A 22,171-nucleotide genomic window follows, 5' to 3' on the forward strand; every position below is an offset into this window, starting at 1 on the left:
GTCAGGATACCATTGAAACTTATGCGAGGGACGTCTAAATAGCCACCAAATAGATCGGAGCCCAAATGCCTCTCAAGAATAGAGCAAATATAGCAAAAAGTAAACTATTTATAGTATTTCCAAAAGCCGCAGCACCGTGAAGTAATCTGAGACTCGCTGCTCCACTCAACTGCAAACTTTCCCGGTATACCTACCATGCCCCAACCCACTCCCCTGCCTTTTTTTTCTCTCCGATGTCACTAAACAATTGGTTAGAAAGAGTCAAACCCATTTTATTCTTATTTTTTATTAAAGGCATATTCAATCAATCAAAAATCACCAATGCTTCAATCCGCTGAGTCGCACGATTTTGTTCTGTCTGTGTAGCCGCGAGTACATCACACGTTTCGCGGTGTTCGCTCAACTGGTCGTGCGCTCTCGTGTCGCCCGCTCTAGAGTCAAGCGAGCGACTGTCGCAGCGCCTTCGTGTCGCGCGCCCTGACGTCGGCGCTCTAGTGTCGCGCTCTCTAAAGGCGCTCTCCCCGCATCTAGAGCAGCGCTGCGTCATATTCTGTGTTACTACGCCTTTGCTACAATAATGGAGGGAAAGGTTATCTTTTTACAGTGAGGGTGTTATAGGCTCAATTCTCAATTTTCTCGAGTGAACTCAACTGAGAAATCAAGATGTAGTTTAGAGCACGTCTCCAATCGATCGGGCAACGAGACGCACTGTAGTCGAGAACCTACCTTGATATAAGCATGGCGGAGATGATGGGCAACCACCCGGAAGAGAGCACGTCTCGGGTGTCCTGGTTCTTGTATGCCACGTACGTCCAGACAGGCAGCAGGAGCACCAGCGGCCCAGACACCAGAAGGGAAATCCATGGAAGGGCGTCTGGATGGGAACAAGCGCGGTCCACAATGACGTCATAAGGGTCTTGAATACGTCTTTGAAACTGCCCTTCGCTCTCACTGGTGAACCGGAATTTTCGAGTTAACTTCAGCTCCCTTATTTGTCTGGCGTTTGCGTAAACAAGAAACAAGCGCATCAAGTCATTTGACGTAATGGATCATTTATTTGAGGCGTGAAGAACACCAAGGCCGCTTTATGTTCTATCTTATAAAAGTTTCGCAGCACAGAGCGGCTCTAAAATGTCTCATCGAGGATTATGCTTAGATGTTTAGAGCGCATGCTCAGAATGAGTTCACATTATTAGGCTGCTAAGACCGGCAGTTTTGATTATGTGGAATGCACATTGCATAATAACTCTAGAAGGCCGCCGTCAGCACGCACTCAGCAGTCGAGTCCACAGCTATGGCCGCCATTGAATACTCCCTATTGGTTGATTATGCGCAAGTTGTGGACCCACGTTCAATCAGCATACAAGGGGAAGAGGTGGAGCTAGTTGGTTATTCACTTCCTTCGGAACCAGTTGAACATAGGTAGGAAGTAAGGAGACAAGAAAAGACAATCGACCACTGAACCACCAGCCATTCAATGATTCCTCCTCTTCCTCTTCTAGTATTATTTATTTTCTTCTGCTTTTTCTATATCAATCTTTTTTTCTTTTTTTTTGTCCCCTTCCTCTTACATTTACTGTGCAAGTGTTTCTACCCTACAGGAACAGTTTTTTTTAAAGCGAAGCCATTAACTCTTTCACTACCACGGGAAAAAGGGCAGTTTTTACTAGGTGGAAGGAAATATCTTTTGGTGCAGATTCACTAATGCCTTATTTACATTGTTTGGTATCAAAATGTAGTTAAAAGAATTTTCTATTCGATAACATAAATGCTGCATATACATTTATTGCACAACATAATAAAAAAAAAAGTTTTAATGTAAAACTTTATACAGTGAGGATGTTGTTCTGCTTGACAAAGGTGGACAACTCTAAAAATATCAAGAGTGAAAAAATTTCAAGATATGCATTCTGTAGCTTATTATGCCATAAAATGATAACACAATTTTCAGAGGGTATTGCTGAAAACCGTTCTTTGCGCGAAAAAAAAAGTTAGCGTGGGTGTGTGGCGTGCCATCCTCCAAAGCAGTCCCTCGTTGGGATGAAACACAGATACACACCACACGGCTCACAAAAAACTGCAGTCTTCCTTTCGACCTTCTTTTTCTCGTAGCAGAGCTTGCAGTTACGGCGCTTTTCTTGCACCTGGGGCTTGTGCTCAGACTTCTTTGGAGGAGGCGGAGGGTGAACATGTCTGTCGTCCATCCCGAAAATCTGGTTGACCAGCTCAATACGGAATGCGAGCTGGTCAAAGCCAGTCTTTCTGGTGAGCTCCTCTATCTCGGGGTGATGTTCCCTGTGTTCTTGGAAGATGACAAAGCTGTTGACGACAGCAATGTCAATGCAGTGGAAGAACAGTGTCTTCCACCACCTGACACACTTCATCAAGACATTGTAAGAAGCGATAAGTTGATCGGACTTGTCAACACCAAGCATGCCCTTATTATAGTCTTCTATTATGAGTGGCTTCCTTATGGGGATCCTTGTCCATCGGTCTCCTCTCTTCACTTTTCGCATTGCACTGACGTGATTGTTGGCAGTGTGGGCTGTGCTCATCATGTTTACAGTGCGCTTGTCTTTCCATTGCAAATACAGCACATCACGGCACCGCAGCCAGCGAATGTCCCCTCGAGTTGCTCTTTTCTCCCAAGTGGTGTCTTTCAACTGGGAGGGAAATCCGCGCCGATCTTTGCGCGTTGTTCCACAAGAGAGAGTCTTCCTCTCAAGAAGGTGTTCAAAGAGGGAGGTGGATGTGTAGAAGTTGTCAAGGTAGATAATGTAGCCTTGATCCAAATATGCATCACACAGGCGCGTTACAACGTCATAAGCCAGTCCCTTTGAGCTGGGTGTTTCTCGCTTCCCGGTGTAAACGCTAAATTGCACAGTGTAGCCTGTGCTTGAGTCAGCAAGGACCCACAGCTTGTACCCCCATTTGACCCCCTTGTCACGCATATACTGGCGTATTCCCGATCGTCCTTTTGATTTGACCATTCGTTCATCCACGCACAAATTTCGGTATGGCTGGAAATGCTGACATGACACGTCATTCATATGTTGCAGCAGATGTGTGATCCTGCGCAGCTTGCCATCCCGGACAGCGTCAGTCTTCTCCGGGTCCATGACACTGAGAAAAGCAAGAAACGCAAAAAATCGGCTTCTGGCCATAATCTTTGGAAGAATGAGGCCGGAAAATAACTCCGAGGTATTCCAGTATAGATGGAGGCGAGGCAGTTCCACAATTCCCATGTAGCTCAGGACTCCTATGCACTGCATCACTTCATTGGGACTGAACATTTTCCATGAGCCGTCCTTTTCTGTGTACGTTTGCCTCTCTAAAATATGCGCCCACGCATATTTGTTTGTGTTCTCACAGATCATGTTGATTAGCTCTGCGGTGAAGAAGAGTTGGAAGACATCGACGGCCCGGACGAACCGCCGTGCGCTACTCCGGACCGCGCCGCCAACTTTGACTCCCGGGTTTCGTTTAGGAAAAAACTGTACGCGCTTCACAGCTGCTGGCAAGGAATCATGTCCGTATGACGTTGAGACCCTGAAAATAAATAATATAGCTGTGAGTACATGCTCCGCCGGTCATAACTATTTATTAGTAATCTAAATGTGCGCCCCACATAGAGCTGACACTCACCCGCTGGATGTTCCGGCTTGAGTTGGTGCATCCTCGTCATCGGTGCTGAAATCTGATGTGTCCACATCTTCTTCAGTCTCACTACTGCTGATTGCATCCGCAAAATCGGCTCCTAAAGAGCTCGAAAGGCCAGAAGCACGACATCTTTTGGGAGCGCCCGCGCACGATGACGACGCCATGATCGAAGCGCTCGCCCGTCAAAGCTAAACTTTTTGCGACGCGGGGAGGAGCGCCGCAAAGCAGGAAACTAACAAAACATAGCGGAGCACGTTGTGTTTCCCACTTTCTAACCTAGATGGCGCTAGGCGCCCGTAAACCGCGCGAGCGAGCGAAAATTTGAACTGGAAGTGCGTCGATCAAATTGATTGATTTGAATAGGCGCGGTAGCGAAAGAGTTAACTGTCCCCTGAGCGCAACCGGCGTTGTCTGTAACCGCGAAAAACGGCTCCTAAATTCCGGCTGAGCGAAACGGCACCTGAATTCCGGATGAGATAAACGAGCGAAATATTCCCATTAGCTGCGACGCACCATAGTTCCAAGGAACACCACCCCACAGGGAAGCCCTGTTCGTGGTGCTGCGGACCGCGCCGGTAAAAAGGAGAGGGTGGCGCGCGCGCGCGGCTACCGGTCTCACCCCCTTTTGGGTCACGTGTCAGGCGTGGCCGGAGGGGGAAGGGGGGCGGGAAATTCCCCCTCCTTTTCCCTGTGCACTACCGCATCACGTGTTCTACGCTCTGCTTTCAGCCATGTATCGCCGCCCCGCCAGCCCCTGCGCTGCTTGTAGGAATGCGTTGCGCGTACGAATGCTTTCGTAAGCAGTCTTAAATGTCCTCCTGCAATTTTTTTTATTACTTGCTTAAACATTGCTTAAACATTGCTTAAACACATTCGTGCAAACAAATATTGATGCACCATCCATCAGCTCGCGGAATTTTAGTATCCACTATCTGTCAAGATAAAAACTGTTCACTGTTTTATTTTTGTGCCAACTCCGAAGAGGAGTGATTGTACGTTATATAACTTTTTTCAGTGTGTTTTGTTTTTGACTGTTGCATTTCTGTTTGAAGCTTACAACCACTCGTACCCTTCTTATTTATATTTTTGCGTTTTCTTTTTTTTTTAATTTCGCTTTTGCATCAAGAAACGGCCCTGCGTTATATATTTTCGCCACCACTGTGGGCCTGTTTAGGGAGCTGGAGACCAGTCAAGCTGCTTGTACGTGACACAAACCCTGAGACTCCAGACAAGAAACGACAAGAACACTAAAATGTCTCGAACATAGCTGAAGTTTTAATGTGAATTCTTGTTATCTCCGAAAGGTGCTTCTATACGCACCTTGGCAAACAAAAAACGAGAAAAGGAGCCAATTCACCTTCTTTACACAAGTCAAAAATAAAATGCAGCAACCCAACGAAGACACGAAAGCACGTCGCCAAACTCTTCCCCTCTTACTCTGAACCTTTGCTAACTGAACACAACACCCTGCTTCTGTACTCGTACTACTATGTCCGGTAACACAGGGTGCATCACAACCGAACATGTCATTCTAGCGTCGCGTAACGCAACCAACACTTCAACCCCCAATGAATAAAACACAGCGACCCGCGAAGTACACAAAAAACGTCTCGAATCCCACCTTCTTCCTTACCTTGAAACATCGCTAACAGAACATTATCATCCTCGCTTTGTGCTCGTAATACTAAAGCTGGTAAGGGAAAATGAACCATAGAACAGCACGACATCCTAGCTTCCCGGAAACACAAATACAGTGAACTCACAGGCTCACCATTTTTCAGAGCCCTTGAAACCGTCTTAGTTGAGGACTTAAAAAAACTAAGGTTTATTAACAACGTTTCCATAGTTTAAGATTGTCAATGACTCTATACCAACATAGACACTCTCGTGTCTTTGTTGGGTAGCTGCATTTTATTGTTTACTTGTTGAACGAATGGGCGGTGGCTTCTCCCTCTCGTTTTACTTTTGTCAAGGTGGCTTTATCAAAGTACATTTCGGAGATAAAATATACAGCTGTGTTCGAGACCCTTTAGTTTTCGTGTCGTTTTTTCCTGCGGTCTCGGGGTTTATGTTCTTGTTCAATCTAAACCAATGCATTCGCGCCCTTACATTGATTGCATTATTACTAGAAGTTAAAAACTTGGCCCCCCATTCGATGTTTTCTGTTAATTCACCCCCTTTCCAAAAGTGTTTCCCACTCCTTGTGGGTCCTATGGAAGCTTGTACAACGGATGGTCCACATGGAAGTCGAGGTATCATACATCGGTATGCGTCTCAGACACAAGTACGTCGACCCAACTCGGTTTAGTCATCTAAAAACTATGGAAGCTGGATTGCATCGAAAGAAGTCAATCCTGAACGACTACCGGACCGGCACAAGGGAACAGTTTTTCTATTCCCGAAGGGTGACATGTAAAAGTGCCACTGACGTTTAACAGCTAGATATGTGTTCACATAATACGGGCCCGAATCCGGCCTTTGCCAAGAACTTCCCGGACACCGGTCTTGGCGTGCCAGGCCACGGGCGAAAAGAGCAGGTCTCAAAGCCAGAAACCGGAAGGTACCTGGAACACATTGGCGTCCCCTAGGAACCTTCCGGAGTCTCCGGAAACTTGATGCGACACCGGCGTCGGCATGCAAGGACAAGGCACTGGCAGCCCGGCGCCGGGAACCCGGTAATTTCCTGGCACTGGCCGGATTCTGGCATTTCGGAATGGCCATTTTCGCCCCGGTCCCGGCTCGAAGACACAATACCCGCAAACCAGGACCGCCCTGCAACAACCCGGTGTGTCGTGCTACTTGGCGAAACAATTTGGCCAGCGTTGTGACTCTGTATATTTTGTACGGGGCGTACTCACCTAGGAACTGGAAAATGGCGGCGCTGACAAAGGCGAGTAGTCCCAGGGTGATGACGTCCCCGAGGGCAGCCGCGATGGGAATGGACACGTTGTCGGGGTTCAGGCGGCAGCACTTGGACGACACCACCACGCTGATCATAATGCCGCCTGCGAGGGAATCATTTTCATTTTGGGGTTTTACGTGCCAAGCCAACGACAGGCATCTGGCACGCCCCAGCGGAGGACCGAGAATTAATTTGGACCACCTGGGGATCTTTTGACGCGCAACCGAAAGCTCGGTTACACGGCGCCTCCTCCGCAATAAGCCTACGTCAGATTGCTGGCACCTTGGCCAGGATTCGAACCCGCCAGATGGGGAGATCCGTAGGCCAGCGCTCTCACCTCGGAGCCACCGAGGCGGCTCCACCTGCGAGGGAGCGGGCTCGCTGGCCTCGAGCCTAACGATACCGCGGGCGGATTGCGTCCTCCCGCACCAGGCCGCACGGGTGAAGAAGAACACATTGGGCGGGCACAACACTGATTTCCGTGCAGGCTATGGGAGCCAGTTCACACATTGAAAAGGGCAAACGTATAAAGTGTGGTAGAGAGCTTTTCTTTATAATTATAGTTATAAATTTAAGAATACAACAAGGTTATCTTAGGCTTCCTATCAAAAATAACTTTATACTGCCTTTCCAAACCAAAAAGATGGTAGCAAGCGAAAGTATTGTGAAAACCCAGGAACATGCAAAATAAAATTCATTGAGCAAGCATGCAAAGGGCATATAACAATATAATATTGGCTAGTAATTACTCAGTACTCAGTGCCCGTTATTAATGACGTTAGCTCTCAATTCATGAGTCCTATTTCTGTATCACCTTCGGGAATTGAAAATATTATAGATAACCTAAAAATTACTACATCGGCTGGCACAGACAACATTAACTCTAAGCTTCTTAAAAAATACAAAACGCGTATCCAGTGAAATTCGCGGTCTACTATTTCAACAATCATTGCCCACCGGTATACTTCCAGACGACTGGAAGATAGGGAAGGTCGTTCCTGTTTTCAAAAACGGAGATCGCCACCTCGCAGAGAACTACCGCCCCATCTCTTTAACCAGTGTTGTGTGCAAAGTACTTGAACATATAATTTTTCACATGTTGCATTGTATCTTGAGTATAACAATTTTTTTTATAAACATCAGTTATGGTTTTCGTAAAGGCCTTTCCTGTGAAGCACAACTGCTTGAATTCACCCATCACCTACAACCTAACATGAACTCTAACTCTCAAACCGATGCAATATTTCTGGACTTTTCTAAAGCATTCGACTGCGTTCTCCACTGTCGCCTTTGGTCTAAGCTTTCGTCACTTAACCTTGATTCTTCAACCCTCTCACGGATTCTCAACTTTCTGTCATTTCGCTCTCAGTATACTGCCTGTGATGATTTTCAGTCTGACATTACCCATGTAACCTCTGGCGTTCCGCAAGGCAGCGTCTTGGGTCCTTTGTTATTTCTTATCTGCATAAACGACCCCCCAAATCATTGCTTTCTAATGTACGTTTGTTTGCAGATGACTGTGTCTTGTACAGGAAAATAAACACTCCAGATGACCACGTACTACTCCAGCATGATCTTGATCGCATTAACAACCGGTGCGAAGAATGGCTAATGGCACTAAATAAATCCAAATGCCAAGTAATAAACTTCACTCGCAAACGACCTCTTTCACAGTTCCCATACACATTAGGCACTTCATCCCTTAGCGTATGTTAATCCTACAAGTATCTTGGTGTGCATTTTACATCTAACCTTTCATGGGTCACCCATATTAACTCTGTGACCGCTGACGAATCTAGAACGCTCAGTTATATTAAACGTAACTTAAAAGCGGCCCCTAACCATCTCCGAAAACTCGCTTACGAAACATATGTCCGTCCTAAACTCGAATATGCTGCCGCGATTTGGAGCCCTCATCAGAAATACCTAACCACGCACATTGAAAAAGTCCAGACACGTGCAGCACGCTTTATAACATCTTCCTATTCAAATAGCACGAGTGTCTCTCTCCTAAAACATCAATGTTCCCGGCCATTGCTCGAAGTGCGTCGAACCATTCTTACTCTGTGCCTAATTCACAAGTTCTATAATAACAGTCGTTTATCAAGCGTTACTTTCCTTAAACCTCCTAATAGATCATCTCATCGAACCACTAAGAGTAAAAGTTTTCAGCATCTCACTGGGTCAACCAACGCGTTTATTAACTCAGTTGTTCCACGTGGCATCCGCGCATGGAACGACCTTCCCGAATCCATGGTCACCATTGCCGAGACCACACTGTTCCGTGCTAAACTTGAATCTTATTTTCTAAGCAACGAGTTTCCGCTTAATTCTGTTTCTGTGTAACTTGACAACTTTTTATATAAGTCCAGTGTTTTTTTTATTGTTTTTTTTCTAAATTTGTACTTAGTTGGGCTTTCATTGTAGGCTGTGCCTACATGACAACTTTGTGTGAGACTGTATGTGCGTTTGTTCTATTTTCTTTTGTGAATTTATGTGTATAATACCCCCCTTACTCAATGCTCTGGAAAAGAGCCTGTAAGGTATTGTGAATAAATAAATAAATAAATAAATAAATGATGTGAAAGAGCGCAAATAATTAAAAAGAGCAGAGAAAATGAAAGCTAAGCAAAGCAAATTGTTGTATGTATGTTTACACAGCCGGAAGTTAGTCTGCCTCAGTGGGCGTCTGGTGTCTCAGCTGTAGATGAGCAATTTAGCCAGTGCGGTACAACCGCTAGCCTGGGGTCTTTAACGTGCACCACGCAGTCGTGCTACACAACCGCACGCCGGTACGATGCTCATCCAAATCAAAACGGGCAGGGGACAGGACAGAGCACTTACTTACAACTCACGTGTATTGAAGGAATTGGAAAAGAACAAAAAGGAAGTGAGGGAATCAGGAGTGATTAAGAAGAACCATCAAAAAGAAGAGAGAAAAAGGGAAGCGGAAAGGAAATTAAACGCATTAAAAGCATTCATAAATAAAAATAAATAAAAGAAACATCGTCAAATTAAAATGTAGGTGTTGAGAAAAGTCATGGGAATTGTTCCAAGTATAACTGTTCTTTGGCTGACAATTCCACAGAGTGCGCGAATACGTGACGCTCCTTTTGACAACAAAAAAATTTGCCTCATAGAGTTCACAAGCTCTCTTGTTGTGGGATCACCTTAGGATTAACGTAGTGTCGAACACTGGGGAACAACCGCAGTCTCGCACGTATAAAACTAAGTGGCCAGATGGTGTCAATTCGAGCGAAACGGCCTATTCTCTTAGGCTCACATTTACACAGCGGCAAGTTTGTCCCACAATCTTTTCCCCGAGTGCTTTTCAAAACACGTCAGCTGTAAGTAATCCCTCTGCCTACCCCCTTCTTTTCTTCCTAATCGATTGCGCTTTTTACATCACGTTTAACCAACCAGCCCACCAGTTGATTTTAATAGAGAAATTACACAAGACGAATTGAATTTGTGGCTCCTCTATGACTGCTGTACACCTGCGATGTAGCACAAAAAATGTCAATCATTACGTCAGAAAAAAACAAAATTCGCCGCCATCTTAGGAACTTCCGGTTTGGTGGCAATTTGTTTTTCAAACCTCTGAAAACGCCGCGCTCGAAGTACTTGCGCTCCTCGCCACCGCAGCGTCGACCGAGAGCAAAGGGGTACCGGAGTTGCTAACCTTCCCTGGCCCGCTCGCCATCACCTTAAAGGTCGCGTCTGTCGTGGACTAGAACGAGTAGTACTTAACCTACCATGTTGCAACCAAAAGAGGATGAAGTGGTGGTAAAGCGTGGGGCGGGCAGTCTAAATACGGACAGCAAATGACAAGGTCACACCGACCGATTCGTCTTGTTTTATGCCTTTTAGTTCCTTGGTTCCTCAATATTTGGGTTCGATACTCGAAAAAACTCCTGCGTTACGAGATCAGCCGCACACCGCCAGTACTTCCAAGCCCAGCCGCGACTTGCATCAAAGGATCATAGCAGAAAAAAAGCATTGGGGAAAAACAGAGTCGGAGCCATGGAATGCGATCGCCTAGCCTGATAATTACTTACTGTTCATGGACACGCTAAAGGCTGGGCGTTTGGCTCGACTAGTGCCACTAAATAAGCTACGCTTCAGAGTAACGACACTTGGCCATATTGTGTCGTAAAATCATGGTTGCCAGTTATCTGAAGCTTTATCTGAAATCACAGGAAATGCTTTTCCGCCCTCCACAAATGTTTAAACCGTCCGCGACAGAGCAAAACAATAATACATGACCTTCCTATCACCGAATCTAATGCTGAGGAAGTCGCACTTTTGAATCATGAGGATCGGCCGTTGCGTCTGCTCTGCATACGAGCCAAAATGGCGGCGCCCAAAACAATGTCGGGGAACGGAGTGGCGATACTCTAAGCGCAGCTTATTTAGTGGCTCTAGGCTCGACGGGCAAAAAACACCAAAACCATCAACGATATAAAAGAAGTGCTACAGAATCACAGCCCGGACATAGCAAGAGTGCGCTCGCTCAAGGAAAAGTTCAAAACCGGTAACGCAGAACTTCAGACGATTGACGGTGAGATGAAGAGTTGAAGCAAGGATGCAACGCCAGCGCAGAGTCCCAAGATGAAGCAGTCAGGGAGATCAGTGAGCTCAACAGAGAGGTTGAAGCCTTGGAACCTCGAAGAACGGTAGCTTCTGCTGCATTTAGTGGAGCCCCTGCTGATTCACAGGACCACTCAGTGAGACGTAAACCGAAACTCCATAAACCTTAAACTTCCCCCTGCGAGAATAAACTAAGCAACTAGCGTGCACCCTGGAAGCGGTCCAATGAGGCAATTCTCACAAATGCATCGCTAGCAACCACCGATAAGTTCCACTACTTCCGTCGGTGTCTCACAGAATATGCGGCTGCTGTGATTCCAGGGGTACCAACGACAGAAAAATGGTATGCCGAAGAAAACACGACCTTGCAACAGCGCGGTTTGGGGGCAAGAAAAGGATAGACCGACAACATCTGAATTCCCTCTGGACTCTACCGCACATTGGTTCAGCCAGCGGCGTGAAAGATCTACGAGACTTGCATGACAGCACACAGCTGGACAAACGATATCTGAACTCGGTGCATGTACCGACATGAAGTGTCTCGGCCAGGCACTGTGAAATTCTCGTCAAGGTCTTACGAGATCCCAGTCGTGTCTCACCGTCAAGTCAGCAACACGTCACCTCAGAAGTAGGCGGAAGGATCGGCTGCTTCATCATCAAGGTCAACGAATGCTCAGTCGGACTCAGTGACATAACTAAATAGAACGCTTTAATTCCTGAGCGTGAAAGTAGAAAGCATAAAAAAGTAGAATTCGGCAAGATAAAAGCAGAATGGAGAAAAACGTTGTCACTTCCAACATGATCAGTACTTCGTAACGCTACCATTTTCATATTGGCTGCGTGCTATTTCTGCCATTCAAATAAACACAGCACTCTATCTTGTGATTGCATAAATCCGCAGTGAGAAAAAATTAGGCCATTTTTATTGTAATTCTTCTTTTATTTATTTATTTATTTAAACGCCTTAAGAACCCTGGAGTCAGATTATTACATAAGGGAGTGGTTTCACATAAAATGTAATTTTAACAATTTGTGGAATTGGCCAATGTCTTGAGCAGAGAGGATGAATTCAGGCAGGCGGTTCTAGATCACAAATGTAAAAGTGTTCCAAAAGCCGGAATTCAAAATTATAAAGCAAGCTACACCAACTTGACTTAACAATATTAACAATTTATTCAGACGTTTCTTCTTCCATGCAGGAGATTCCATCACTGCGTGTTCAGGGACACAAGTGAGAGGAGTACACAAATGAGAAGAGTACTCCTTATTTGTGTCCCTGAACCCGCACTGATCATTGGGAGATCGATACAGAATAAAGTAAATTTAGCGGTCTCTTTTAATCGAAAGTACTTCGTAGTTTGATGTCACGATAGAGTAATCACCGAGCATCACAAAGCCAGAAATATCAGTTTGTAATAACACACCAGCGCCAGTACTGTAATCACGATTTAAGGAAAACTTACTATAGCCTGGAAGAGCAAACACGTCGTCATTATTTCCGTGCCATGTTTCAGTTAACATAAGCATATAAAAATGAGTTTGAATAGTATTAAAACACAACAGATACGCTCTTTTAGACATTGCAGATTGCACACTTAAATGAAAAAGCTTGCATGTGGATTACTCCGACTCTTTAAAAGTGTGTTTAGACTTCCTACCGTCATGGGACCAAGATTCGCAGCCATAGGTAAAAAAACAAGTAGAGAAAAAATAAATTATTTTAAACCGGTCTTTCAAGCTTAGTTTCAGACGAAATGATAACGACAGAGGTGACCTTATTTGCAAAGATTTTGCTGTTCCGAAATCACCAAGTCAAACCCAAATTTGGGGGTTTTACGCGCCAAACCAACGACGGGATTCTGGCACGCCCCAGCGGAGGACTGAGGATTAATTTCGACCACCTGGGCCCGTTTGCTCGAAGCGCTAACCGCGGCTAAAGTTAGCCGCAGTACCTAGGAGAGGGATTTTGAGATCACGTGACTGGCTCGGTAGGGATGCGGGGAAACATGGCGGTGCCCAAGTGAGTGAGCGCCGGTCGCTTTGGAACTAATATGTCGTTGTAGCTGCAATATCGGGCGCGTTAGTCAGCAACAAATAAGGCAGGAGGCTTTCGCTTTGCCTTACCTAACTTAAACTGCAAAGCATGGGCAATGACATCGCGCATTTTTTAGATAGTGTTTCGATTCTGGACATTCCTAAGCCTAAATGAACGCGATAATTGTCGGCATGACAACGCCTTTGGAAAGCGGATTGTTGATAGCACACAATAGCAGACAGCGTCCCGACAGACTTTTTCTAAATTATCCAAGCATCACGAGGAGAACGCTGGAAGTGTAATTCTACGGTTCACGCGCGCTGGCCTTCCTCTTATAAAAGATTTGAAGTAAAAAATCATAATAAGGCTTTAACGAACGCGCGTGCAAGGCAAAAATTGTTTTATACTTTTTGCTTTAGAACCGCTACAACTGCAGACGCCAGCACGCGCGACACGTGCAACTGCAGTCGTAGCACGCACCTCGGTGCTTGGATAATTTAGAAAAAAGGTCTGTTGGGACGCCGTCTGCTTTTGTGTGCTATCAACAATCCGCTTTCCAAAGACGTTGCCATGCCGACAATTATCGCGTTCATATAGGCTTAGTAATGCCCAGAATCGAAACACTATAAAAAAAATGCGGCGATGTCATTGCCCATGCTTTGCGGTTTAAGTGAGTAAGGCAAAGCGAAAGCCTCCTGCACCATTCGTTGCTGACTAACGCGCCCGATATTGCAACCACAACGACATATTAGTTCCAAAGCGAGCGGCGCTCACTCACTGGGGCACCGCCATGTTTCCCCGCATCCCTACAGAGCCAGTCACGTGATCTCAAAATCCCTCTCCTAGGTACTGCGGCTAACTTTAGCCGCGGTTAGTGCTTCGAGCAAACGGGCCCAGGGGTCGAAAAGAAGGCACCGTGTAACCGAAAGCTCGGTTACACGGCGCCTTCTCCGCAATAAGCCTCCGTCAGATTGCGGGCACCTCGGCCGGGATTCGAACCCGCTCATGGGGACCCGTAGGCCAGCGCTCTCGCCTCGGAGCCACCGAGGCGGCCTCCGAAATCACACGTGTCGCCACTCGTGTTCACCCTCCCTCAACAGTGTCCTACCGGGCAGCTGTTTCAGGGTTAGGCACAAGAGCTCGTTTAAATAAATGGGTGACTGTGCCGGAAAGCCGAGGTCTTGGCAAGTCATCCTTTTTGTTTTCTTTTTGTTAGCTTTGTCAAGGACCGTGTCACGCTTCGCCCGGCATTGAAATTCAACTATCGCATTACTCTTGGTCGTGCCTTTGGTTTTATTTTGTGTTCAAATCACACATCGCTCAACGAAAAATTAACTGCAACTTCATTGTTGAAGCCGCCCTATGGTGGAGTGGATGGTGGGAAAGACTCAATCGCTCAGTCAATTCTGCCCTTACGGATGTGTTAGGCTCAAACATTCTGTGTTTCAAAGCACTGACGACAACGCTTACCGAGGTGGAAGCAATATTAAACTCAAAACAATTGACATATCAGTAGTCGGGGATCGGAGAACCGTCAGCCATCACTCCTGCTCATTTCTTGGTTCGACAAGGTCTTCCAGTCCTGCCAGAGACAAGCTTGAACAGTGATCGACTAAAAAAGACGACACATCAGGAAACTGTTCGCTTACTAATATATAGGACGTTACTCTTGGATCATTTCTGGAAAAACTGGAGGTTCGAGTTCCTTCTGGAGTTACGGTTAGCTGATCGGTATCCAGTCGCAACCACCTGCAACTTGGAAGTCGACGACGTGGTAATAGTGGAACATCGCCTGGTTTCAAAGCCATATGGTTGAACTCGGAAGCATTGTCGAGACGAACCCCGTAGTCGGTAGAATTTTTCGTGCTCGTTCGAAACTGCAAATAGTCGGTCTTATCAAGATACCCGTGCAAAGCTGTACATACTGGGGATTCGAGACACTCAACTTCAAGCTCGGAAGTATATTGCAACCGAATGAGCATAAAGATGTGGTGAAGGGGCGCGGGACGGGCAGTCTGAATGCGAACACAAAATTATAAGGTCACACTGAGCGATTCGTCTACTTTTCTGCCTTTCTGTTCCTCGGATTCTCGATATTCCGGAAATTCCTATTGGCGCCACGGACGGCGCTGCACGCGTACCGAAGGTGACTCCGTGCCAAAGGTTTATTATCAGGGGAAAGTTTTTATTCCCGTCCTCCAAGAAGGTCGTCAGTCACTTCCTGGGCCTCTGCGCCGGGCCCCGAACATTTTCCAGGTCGCCGAATCGATCATCCATCTCACAAAAGATACCTTTCGGGGTAAAGTGAGAAGCAACAAAGTGCATTCTACCAAATAAAGAGACCTCTGGATACACCTCCGGAACTGTCTCTATTAAAAAAACTATATGCACCTATACCGCCAATGTCCACTCTACCATATGAAGGAATCATACGATGTGATGCATGCGTTCTTCTGAAGGAATAGTGCACAGGTCTGTGCAACGTGTGTCAGTGTTTCTCGTATCATGTCTCCGTATTCTTCTTTCAGATTACTCACAAATGGCGCTGTTTTTTAACCTGCATTTACTAGATGTTTTAATTTGCAATATTTTATTTAAATAAATGTGTCGCACAGCGAAATCAATAAATTTTCGTTTTATGTGTATTATTTTGCCCAATACTAGGGAGTCTCAACTCATTTAAAAGTTATTGATTTCTTTATTGGGCAATACTACCAGCTTCATTTATAGGAGCTATTGTAGAAGTGTTTACAGAATAAAAAGCAGCAAACTGCACTGGTACACCAACAAACTAATTAGCCAACGTGCAATTCATTCCAATATACAAAGTCATCGAAAGTCGTCAAAGTCAACTTATAGGTAACCGAGCACTAATAACTTACAACGCTCACGACACACGCACACCGGCAAAAAAGGAACCTCTCACGTCGCGTTGACTATCAACAACGGTTTGCATTTTTGTATTCTTCCTTTACATCCTTAAAGAAAATTTAAAAAAATAAAAAACAAATTGTTATCTCACTTTGTTGCGTCCTCTCCGCTTCTATGTAAAACAACTCCTATATTGTGTGGTATTTCGTTCTCTTCTAAGCGATTTCAATTTCTAACGCACTTGTTATCTTCGAGTAGAGTCTATGTATAGCAACTCCTCCTCGGAAAATAATATAGACGGATTTCTCAAGAATATGTCACTCAGCTTCACAATACTTGTTACATCGATAATTCCTCTTGTGAGTGGGTGGTGATTTTTGCTGATTACGAAGCAGCTTTTGAAGTGGCCTGAACATCCGCTTTCGCGGCAGTGAATGCCTATAAATCCTGAATAGACCCTTTCCGAAATTCAGTGCCATCTGGTGGCTGAAATGGCGGTTCAACTTTTGCCATCCCGAATGGCGGCAATGAACCCGTAGCCTGCAGTATTTTATCGGGCACCGTCACTTTTGCATGTCAACGGCAGACGAGAATAAACTTTTCGCTATGCAGGTTTTTCTGGATCATCTCTTCCAGTGTCGATTCCCACGACGATGCAAACAGTCAGAACGAAGCGCCAACCGAGACAGACACCTTGATAAAGTTCTATAAGTCAAGAGATTTCGAAGTCGATTTTGTGCCATTAACAGGTTCACTGGGCTCGAATTAGAGAAATGAACACTTACGCAGCGCTTGCATTCAATTCCGGTTTCGCCACGTGCTAACGTCTAGAATGTATAGGCCTCGAATCCTCAGCTTAGGAGTATCTTCAACATGTTCTTCATCAGTAAATAGAAAGCCGCCATTGGTATGGCACATATGCCATTTTTCAGATGATGATAATGATAGTGATCAAAGTGGCCAGACTGAATTTCGGAAAGGGTCTGTTAGCTTCTCAGATGTTGTTCTTAAGCCCTCTTCATCGGTCGCAAACTCATCTTCCCATTTGACCTATTTAAAGTTTGCCACACCAGAGTTGATAGTCAGCGCGACGTGAGAGGTTTCTTTTTACCGGTGTGCGTGTGCTCCAAGTGTGTGAGTTGTTTTGTGCGCTGTTACCTACAAATCATAAATATCCAACTCGCCCAAGCCTCTGTTTTAAAGAGGCACAATGTCATTAGTTACACTTTTTCCCTCTTGAACTGCCAGAGGAAAGGAACGAAATCTAAAGCAGTCATTTTTAAACATGCATTGCGAGCATCATCGGCAATGATACATTCGTGAGGGCCTGAACTGATTGGCCAGGCGTGCTGCAGGACACCTACCCAGAAGGAGGCTCGCAGACGACGCAGTGATGATGCTGCTGCTCACGACGAGAATTCCGCACCGCATTGACACATCCTCGGACGCCACCAGGGAAGTGGCGATGGCGTACAACGAGGCCAGGGTGCCAACCACCACGGACTGGCACTGCCGGGCATCAAGGGACGAAACTGCTGCAAGGGGCGCGGGCACCCAAATACTCCGAATACCGAGCTTGAAAAACTTGGAGCGGTAAACCGGAAACCACGGCCTTCAGCGGAAATGTCCCGCCCCCTTTTTTCCGGTCGCCGCCACCCTGCCCCTTTGCCACATTAGTGATCACGTGACGCAAGATGGCTACGCCTAGAGATGGGCCGAGCGTGGCGGTGAGAGTTGCGTTGAACCGCAACGCGACTCTGAAGTGTAATTTTTATTTGGGTAACTTCAGCATTCAGGAGCGATGGGGGCCAGCTGGGGGAGGGAGGACAACGCAGTGTGCCGCGACTTCCTATGCCACAGTTTGGCGCGATGTGAGACGCCCCACATGTTGTGGCAGTACGCAACCGTGCCAGGTCAGCATCACAATATGGATAAATACAGTAGTCGGGCTGATACCACGGACTGCCACTGTAGTGGACATATCATCGTGTACTTGTGAAGCTGGCGGGCAAGCGAGGTGGTTACAGCTCGTTGATAGGATCTGCTGGCTGCAGAAGTGGTGGCAGAGGCGGGGAAAGAGGGTGTGTATGCGGTTGCCATGGGAGTGAAAGACGCGCTTCCGGCATAATTGTCCTTAAGACGAGCTGTTGCCGTGCCCCGGGCGGCGGACGGCGTTCCCCTGGATAATAGGTGCTCGGCATCGATAATCATTTCCGGGACACAATGGACGCATGATAACAAAAATAAGTTCAGTCCGAGACACGAAGCTGAGTGTACTTTTCTCTGCAACCGCCACACAAAAAATAACATACTGTATATCCACCTATATAGTTGAGAATGTCACTTATATAGGTGCTACACACTGACAAATTAGATAGAGGCAAGCCAGTCACTACTCTTCCCATATGCATACCTCGGCAAACCTCACTCATGAGGGCCCTCACTCACCCTCACTCACCCTCATCTTCACAGGTGAGGTGAGGGTGAGTGAGTTTCTGAACCAGGAAAATTCATGAGTGTGAGGGTGAGTGAGGGCCGTGAGGGCTGTGAGGGCGGTGAGGGCCGCGAGGGCGGTGAGGGCCGCGAGGGCGGTGAGGGCCGTGAGGGCCATGAGGGCGGTGAGGGCGGTAGGGTATGAGAGCCATGAGTGCGTGAGGGGCGTGAGGGCGGTGAGTGGCGTGAGGGCCATGAGCGCGTGAGTGGTGTGAGGGCGGTGAGTGCGTGAGAGGTGTGAGGGCCATGAGTGCGTGAGGTCAGTGAGTGGCATGAGAGGCATGAGAGGCGTGAGGGCCGTGAGGGCCGTGAGGGCGGTGAGTGCATGAGGTGGTGTGAGGGCCATGAGTGCGTGAGGGCCCCTTCAGATCAGGCATCTTTCTCAGCAATTTTGGTGTTAATGACGGGTTGTTCTCTAGCTTTCCCTAGATCGACACGAATTGCTGAGATCGGGTCCGGCTCGAAATAAGCAAGCAACTCAGAGCAATTCGAATACGTTTGAAGCGGCTGCATCCAATCAGGGACGCAAAATTTTCACGTGATACCTCGTGCCGGTGATGATGACACCGAAAGACTTGGTTCTGGTTTGAAATCGATCGTTTTTTGTTTTTTTTAATAAACTGTTTCAGAAAGGTGCATTAGTTTTCTTAACGAGATATAAATGCATAAAAACACGTTTATAACGCGTAATTGTGTCGAAATAGTGCAAGAAAATTAAAATTTTATGATGACGATGGCAAATTGCAACAATTGGTTGCTGCGTGTGATCGCGGGCGGCCCGTGTTGCTGGTGTTGCGACGTAAAGTTTCTGGGCGAAATTGCCCCATCTGAAGCTGGCCTGAGTGGCGTGAGGGGTGTGAGGGGTGTGAGGGGTGTGAGGGCCGCAAGGGTGGTTAGGGGCGTGAGGGCGGTGAGTGGCGTGAGGGCGGTGAGTGGCGTGAGGGCCGTGAGGGCGATGAGGGCCGTGAGGGCGAAGAGGGCCGTGAGGGCCGTGAGGGCCGTGAGGGCTATGAGTGCGTGAAGGCCGTGAGGGCGGTGAGGGCGGTGAGGGCCGTGAGGGCGGTGAGTGGCGTGAGGGCGGTGAGTAGCGTGAGGGCGGTGAGTAGCGTGAGGGCGGTGAGTGAGTGAGGGCCGTGAGGGCGGTGAGGGGCGTGAGGGCCGTGAGGGCGGTGAGTGCGTGAGGACCGTGAGGTTCAGTGAGGGTGAGTGAAGGGCTGAAGGTGAGTGTGACTGTGAGGGTGAGGGTGAGTGAGGGGCTGAAGGTGAGTGTAGCTGTGAGGGTGAGGGTGAGTGAGGGGCTTAGGTGAGTGTGACTGTGACGGTGAGGGTGAGTGAGGGCGACCTAAAATGCCGACCTCTGCCCATATGCCCTCGTAAACGTCCTATAAGGGGCCACGGTTGGTGACACACACCGATGAGCCAGGTCATCTGTAGGACTCCAGGGACTCCTTTAGGCTCTAGCGCTGTTCTCGTGCCAAAGTCGTTGCATCGTCCAAATTTAATACGTGTCCCACAGTCCAACAGTGTTCGACGAGTTCAGTTTTTCTGCAAGTGGCCTTAGCATATTCCTTTTGTGTTGTCACCCATTTTGTCCTGTTCTTAAAATGTGCATAGCGTCATAATCCCCACACTATATTTTATATACTACCACCTCACTTCGAGTGTCCACGGGGCTAATACCTTGCTTTTGTGAAAGCATTCACCAAAGTCTAGTATGGCTTATAAACAGTTTTTACACCCAACGGGCACAGGGCTCTTCCAATTGCGTCTGACATATCAAGGATCTACAAAATAGGCACACTCGAAGTTCTCCTTGTCCTTCACTCATTTCTCCTCCCCCTCTGCATGCGCTCTTCATGTGTCGTCAACGACCTGTTATAGTGACGCTAACCTACTAGCAACATTTGTTAACTCTTGCAACCACAGATGTTCCTTTAATAATACTGATGTCGTCAAACTGAGCGATGCACCAGGGAAACCCACTTTTCGTTTCCGTGGCCAACTTGGTGATGGGGCACTTTGAGACGCTGGGAATTACACTCACTGTCCTTTCCCTAGTGACAGCACTCGAGCGGCTGTACCTATAGATCAAACCATCCTATAGGGTCACTGCCCCAGCCAGGTTATGATGGTCATCGTGCAAGCCTGCCGGCATAGCAGGATGACTAAAACGTACAGCGCAAACAGACGGGAGAGAGGAGAGACACAATCGCTGAACTTCAAACTGTAAATTGTATGTTCAGCGATTGTGTGTCTTCTCTCTTCTGTCCCATCTGTTTGCGCTATGAGTTTTAATCACCATACCTTATCAACACGTTCAAGCTTTCATTTTGAACCTCCCAACATTAGGGTGACCACCCGTCCCGCGACTCGCGGGACTGTCCCGCATTGAGGGCTCGTGTCCCGCGTCTCGCGAGAAATACCAAGATCTTTAAATTGTCCCGCATTTCCCATTGTCGTAACATTCGACTATGCAAATTATGGCGCTTCCGAAGAACGGGCCATGGGGTAGCATGGAGGTCGCTGATAAACGCGTGAATCTCGGTGGTATGCCATTTTCTATACAAGCACTGCGGGAAGCGACCGTCGTTCTTGCAGGAGACTAAAGCGCATGTGCCGTTGTGCCACTACCCTTGATGGCAAAATATTGCGAGCGAAAACTGCTCGCCAAAAGTTGAAAAATAAACTATTGTAATCATTTGCAAATCATACTGTGTCGTGCGAAATGGTTGTTATGGAAAACTATTTTTAGTGAAGACGGCCACACAAGGCAAACAACCTGCAACTCACAAGGGTCGTAAAAACAACAACATAAGATTCTAATTTTGTGCAAGAGCACGTTAGTATATGAGTAAGTATCGACAGGAAACAGTAATTAAGTCGAATAATATTTACTGTTTCTTATTTCCCTTTCATGCAGTGGGGTCTGCTGCAGTCGATTTATGTTTTCAACTTAGGCACACATAATAAAAAATTTACCATTATAATTAGACAAAACTTATATCATTGTGAGTGAAAATTATTTGAGCTTAATTGCCACCGCACAATTTTCAGGTATATAATATGCTTTCAAACTGCACATGATATCGGTGTGTGCGTGATGGTGAATTTTTTCTAAGACATTTTTTCTTGAGTCGTGAAAGTACCGTCCTCCCCTTACTGCCCCCCCCCCCCCCCCGGTCAGGGTGTCCCGCATTTCACCTGCAGGAAGGTGGTCACCCTACCCAACATACTTGAGAAGTCCTAGAGAAGTCTCTTGTGTCACCAGTCACGTGAAAACACCGAAACCTCTCACGCATACCTTCTCGGCTTCGATTCGCGGTTAAACCATGTGCCTCGCGTATCTTTCAGTAAGAGCCCTTAACATCCCGATGTTCAAGCGCAAAGAGAATGCAAAACTTTCATGCCAACATCATCCATGCGATGTTCGATCACTTCTACGGTGCATGACATGCGATCGATTATATTTTATCGGTGTCGATATCCGGTCATGTTTCGTGGGGGGTACGTGCACAACAAGTCCTATTTATTTATCTTCAGCGTTGGCATACGTGGCACAAGCTGCGATGTACCATTAGTCAGCCCCCACAGTACGATCGTCTCGGTTCAACGCGACTCGC

The 22,171-nt window shown here is 46.9% G+C and overlaps 1 protein-coding gene across 1 annotated transcript in view; it reads right to left on the minus strand.

Moving 5' to 3' along the window:
- The window catches only part of LOC8043220 (solute carrier family 41 member 1), a 150,658-nt gene that overhangs the window by 62,050 nt on the left and 66,437 nt on the right, over positions 1 to 22,171 (minus strand). Inside the window, exons 6-8 of the mRNA XM_040210258.3 lie at positions 17,423 to 17,567; positions 6,519 to 6,665; positions 727 to 874 (exon numbers count right to left, since the gene is read on the minus strand). Of these exons, the coding sequence (XP_040066192.1) occupies positions 727 to 874; positions 6,519 to 6,665; positions 17,423 to 17,567 (440 nt within the window). The remainder of the gene's footprint in view (positions 1 to 726; positions 875 to 6,518; positions 6,666 to 17,422; positions 17,568 to 22,171) is intronic.

Source organism: Ixodes scapularis, unplaced genomic scaffold (genome assembly GCF_016920785.2).
Source record: "Ixodes scapularis isolate PalLabHiFi unplaced genomic scaffold, ASM1692078v2 PGA_scaffold2__306_contigs__length_199485367, whole genome shotgun sequence".
Lineage (NCBI taxonomy): Eukaryota > Metazoa > Arthropoda > Arachnida > Ixodida > Ixodidae > Ixodes > Ixodes scapularis.